The 4,721-nt window shown below is 47.7% G+C and overlaps 1 protein-coding gene across 1 annotated transcript; it reads left to right on the top strand.

Annotated features, from left to right (window-relative positions):
* The first annotated feature begins 1,887 nt into the window (after positions 1-1,887).
* LOC136513447 (uncharacterized) lies at positions 1,888-4,392 on the top strand. The gene is made up of 3 exons (XM_066507450.1): positions 1,888-2,560; positions 2,759-2,982; positions 3,531-4,392. Exons 1-3 carry the CDS (start codon positions 2,014-2,016, stop codon positions 4,089-4,091), a joined length of 1,332 nt encoding a protein of 443 aa, XP_066363547.1. The 5' UTR covers positions 1,888-2,013; the 3' UTR covers positions 4,092-4,392.
* Positions 4,393-4,721: the final 329 nt, after the last annotated feature.

The raw sequence follows: 4,721 nt of genomic DNA, 5'->3' as shown, positions 1-4,721 counted from the left end.
TAATCCTAAATTCTAATGGACTATAGCTAAAGGGTATGGGGTCTTATATACTTGGACTTGGGCCCCCATCCCGCCTGGGCCCTCGGCCATCGCACCTCCTACCCCTCCCTTAGGGCAGCACTATGCATGACCACATGACTATTTAAAGTGTGTCACAAACAAAAGACTCAGTGTCGGGTTCATAAACCCGGGGTCCCTCGTAGACCGGCTTCCCAACAAAAGCTCGGCCCAACAGACAACGTTGCGAGCAACGCGCAACTAATGGGCCGGCCCAAATACCTAAACAACAGGCCAGAAGGGCGATCCAATCACCGACCGGAAGGCCTGGCCGAGGAGGAACGGCGCCCGCTTCCGACTCCGGCCCGCCTCTCCGACCGGAGCGCTCGCTTCGGTCTCCAGCCCACCTCCGGACGGCCTCTCCGACCGGAAGGCCTGGCCAAACACCACTTTCGACTCCGATCCGCTTCTTCGACCGGGAATGCGCCGAGCCCCTGCTTACGGCTCCTCTTCGACTAGCGCAATCAGAGCCGACTGGGACCGACCGATCGGGGACGCCCGCTCGGTAAGGACCAGGAAACGGACGGAGAAAGTAAGGCAGGGTACACAAGTCAAACCGCAATACCAGGGACCGTACCCTGTGCACCTGCCAGACAGTACCCTGTGACCTGCCTGGCATGGCAGAACGCAAGCAGTGTTGTAGGCGCCGATATTTCCCCCTACAGTGTTGTGGGCGCCATCAACTCCCATACCAGACAAATACGGTAAGGCTCCCCCCACGTGCCTCTGAGGCATCGACAGTGTTGTGGACGCCGGCATTTACCGTGCCAGGCGAACATGGTAAAACCCCCTGCATGTCTCTCGGCATCAACCGTATAACAGGTACCAACATCTGTCATACCTGAAGAAGACGACGCAACCTCCCACGTGCATCTGACATTCAACAGTATTATGGGCGTCTACCATCATCTTGTACCCGCCGACGTGGGCAGCAAGACTTAGCAGCGAACGTACACTCTTCCTCTCACTTGTAAGGTCATCCCCTTCATCTATAAAAGGGGATGCGCTCTCTTCCAACAGATAGGTTGATTCAGATCGATCAAGTTCACTAGGACACAACAACAGAACCACCAGGTTCAAACCCCGAGCACACGCTCGAACACATTGCACCTAGCGGAGCTCCCGTCACTCTCGGCCCCTCTGACCAAAGCTCGATCGGACCTCTTGTACCCTCCATCTTTCTCCTTCTCGTTTGTAACCCCACTGCAAACTTCGAGCACCTGGGCTCAGGAATAAAGTCACCGACTGACTCAAACTGGACGTAGGGCACGTTGCCTGAACCAGTATAAACCATGTGTCATTGAGTGCTAGGCCACCTCCGATCACATCGTACGGCAAAACTACAAATATTTACGTGTTGGTCACTTTCTACACCGACACTCAGTAGAATAGATAACCGGTAGTGAACATGGTTATTGTGGTATGAAGTAGGTTGTTTCGATTTTACATATAAAAACTTAAATTATGTTCTAATTGCTCATGCTTTATGAACACTTATCATACAATAATAGTGATGATTACAAACAAAACGTTCTAAATACAACATTTAAAATATTATTTTTTATGGTACAGTATACATACACTCAAAAAAATTATACATTCAAATTTAAATTATGATGGTATTACTTTTTATTCCATTGCTTGCAATTGCAATATAGAAAGGAGTAGAAGAGGATATATGTTGATGACGGAGCGTGCTTTGTCGAGGTGTCCGATTCCCTCCCACCGGACATCCTGGGCCAGTGGGCTGGTCAATTTGCATAGAAATTTAGCTGTGGGCTGACCCGATTCGATCCTGTCCGGGCTTCATAGGGCCCTTTGACCCTTAGAAAGCAATGGGTATCGGCGGCTCTCGCCTTCGCAAACCCTAGATCGGCTCTTTTCTTTCTTTTCCTGCTTCTGATTCTGAAAAAAAAAAAAATCCCCCAATCCTTCCTTGTCGGCGGCGTGTTCATCATGGCGGAAGTAGAGGCGGAGGCGGGGTCGGGTTTGGAGCCGAAGGCGCCTACGTGGGCAGAGTCGCTGGCGATGGAGAAGCGCTTGGACGCGTTGAGCCAGCAGATCGCGGACCTGAACAAGATCGTCTATCCTCGTCGGGACGGGAGTCCTTCTGCGGTGGAGTATCCTGATCTATCAGGCCTGAGCGAGGCCGACCGAGCGGCGGAGTCGGCGCGGCTCCGTGAGCAAGCATGGGACGAGACGGTGAAGCGAGGCGAGGCCAACGAGGAGCTGCTGCGCTTGGGGCGGGAGTACGTCCGGCTCGCCTCTGAGATGAGGACTCCGGATTTCTCCGGCATGATCGAGGCCGACCGGGCGGCCGAGGCGGAGAGGCTCAGGAAGGAAGCGTTGGAGAAGGCGCGTCGTCTCCAGGAGGCGGGGGACCCCGAAGGTCGGCGGCGGGAAGCGGAGGCTCGCATCCTCGACTTCGACCCCAAGCAGAAGGGCATCTACTACAACCGGCTCTGCTTCGTCAACCTCGCAAGTTTCGACCTCGACGAGGAATGTAAGTCGCCCACGATTCTTCCGGCAATGTTACTACTGCTGCTAGAGCTTCTCTTTTCTCTTTTCTCTTTTTTTTTTCTTTGCTTGATTATATTATATGATTGTGTTTGCACTTTCATCTAGTTTTGCTAGAACTATTATTTATTGTAAGCATGAATTCAAGCTACCTTGTTTACTTTGTGGTTTTCCTGTGGTACAGCGCCCCATGGTCCGATGAGATTTACTGATGATGATGCATTCGAAATGAACAAGCCACACATGCTTTGCGGGGGAGTAAACATCTTATCTGTCAAGATAGCCTCTTCGGATGTCGGCTACCCGATCCGAGTGTATGGCACTGTTATTGCCCGGGACTGCATTGACAAGAAGTGTGTTTATCTCTACCGCCGCCCCAGAGACCGATGCCAACTCATTAACTCTAAGGTACAGCTCCTTCTCTTCCCAACAAACAAACAATGCATTACTTACTTTTTGTTTCAATAAATATTACACCCTATATTTTGTACCAAGATCATAAGGCTAAAATCTATATACTGACATTCAAATTGATTTCTATGGGTTGAGAATGTATCTGCCAGATGTCTTCAATAAGTATACGTAATTCCCATCGTCATCTGCTGTTTGAATCCATGGTGATGGAAGTTAAAATTTTGGATGCCACTAATTTATTTCATGCAAACATTAGCTGGCCGCACCATAATCGCAATCGTAATAAAATAAAGGTGTTTAGAAAACTTGCCATGCTTGTTTTTAGTGCTTGTTTGTAGACTCTGTTGGGCTAGCATTCTATATTTGCATGGTTGTAAATGGTAAAACTAGATGATCCATATCTGCTGGACCAGTGCCAGCTGCCTCATCTAGAAGAGGAACATCTTCAGTGTGCTGTGTGGCTTAAATTTCATCCACTTTTTTCACAACGCATTGTATTTGGAATAATATGTCACTGACCTATCATGTAAACCCTTTTGCAGGATACTCCTTTGATCTTGACTGGCCCAAAACGAGGACTTGCATTATTAGACGCTATGTATGTTGAGATTGATCTGAAGATAAAGGGTCGTCATGGGCAGGACAGAGAACTCAGCAAAGGAGTGTTGTTTATCAAAGGCACAGTTCACCGATCATTGAAGAAATGTGAGCTTCAAAGCAATTCTCTTTCAACAAGGCTCAGTACTGTGGATGTGATGTATGCAGTTGCACCTATTGCAGTGGAGGCAACTATTGCAGTTGAAGTTCTAGAGGGACATTTTGATGGAAAAATCACTGCCCACACCTCCAGCATCAAGAAAAGCATTGTGCTTTATGATAGCAAAGTGCCTGGTGATGGTCATGGAGTTATCCAACTTAAGCGACCTGTTGTGTCTGTCTTTGTAAAGGATATGCTGGTAATTGTTGCAAAGACTGGTGATGGTGAATCTGTACGCAGAATTGGATTTCCACCAAGGATGAAAGGCAGAGAAGAAGCTGTAATCACAGTTGGTGTCACTATGATGCGCGTGAAGGTTTCTTGGTCAATAATGGACCCCTCTTAAGTTTGCAGTTACATAGATGTGCATGCTTCGGTGTGGCCATATCTGATCTGATTAACTGATGCTGCGTCTACCAATAAGTTGTGCAGTACCCTGCTGGGGTAGAGAAGTAATAGTGTTCCCAAATTGTTGTGTTTCTCTTGTTATGTGGAACCACTATCTAGTTATGTTGACATGTATATGCTTGTGATATCAAGCCAACTAGTTAATAGATGTCGTGCGTGAAGTAATCAAGCATATTATCGTGGAACATTTGCCCTAAAAAAAATGCCCTAAAAAATTATCGTGGAACATACACTGTTCACCTAAAGTCTCTTTTAGCTTTTATTTATACATCGTTTAAACGTTATACAATGTTTCTGGTACAAAAACTGAAACGGTATCACAACAAGCCTGATGACAAATACTACCGCAGCTGCAACAGGCTTTCTAAATCCCTCAGCATAATCCGATTTAGCATTTGAGGAGGAAAAAAAATGTCTCCAACAGCATCTGTATCTCGACCTCCAGTATTCCCCATCGTCCATTCCTGATTTGCCGCGCGCAGCATGATAGGCACGAGAAGAGCCCAGGCACTGACGAAGCAAGCAAGAGCAGAAGGGGCAAAAACAAAGAGAATTCACACAACAAAAT

This window comes from Miscanthus floridulus, chromosome 16 (genome assembly GCF_019320115.1).
Source record: "Miscanthus floridulus cultivar M001 chromosome 16, ASM1932011v1, whole genome shotgun sequence".
Taxonomy (NCBI): Eukaryota; Viridiplantae; Streptophyta; class Magnoliopsida; order Poales; family Poaceae; genus Miscanthus; species Miscanthus floridulus.
The sequence above is the reverse complement of the archived record's forward strand: the minus strand, read 5'-3'. Positions and strand labels throughout refer to the sequence as shown.

Coding starts and splice junctions, on each gene's coding strand:
- LOC136513447 (XM_066507450.1), top strand. CDS start 2,014: ATGGCGGAAGTAGAGGCGGAGGCGGGGTCGGGTTTGGAGCCGAAGGCG. Junction 2,561..2,758: donor TTTCGACCTCGACGAGGAAT/GTAAGTCGCCCA, acceptor CCTGTGGTACAG/CGCCCCATGGTCCGATGAGA. Junction 2,983..3,530: donor GCCAACTCATTAACTCTAAG/GTACAGCTCCTT, acceptor ACCCTTTTGCAG/GATACTCCTTTGATCTTGAC.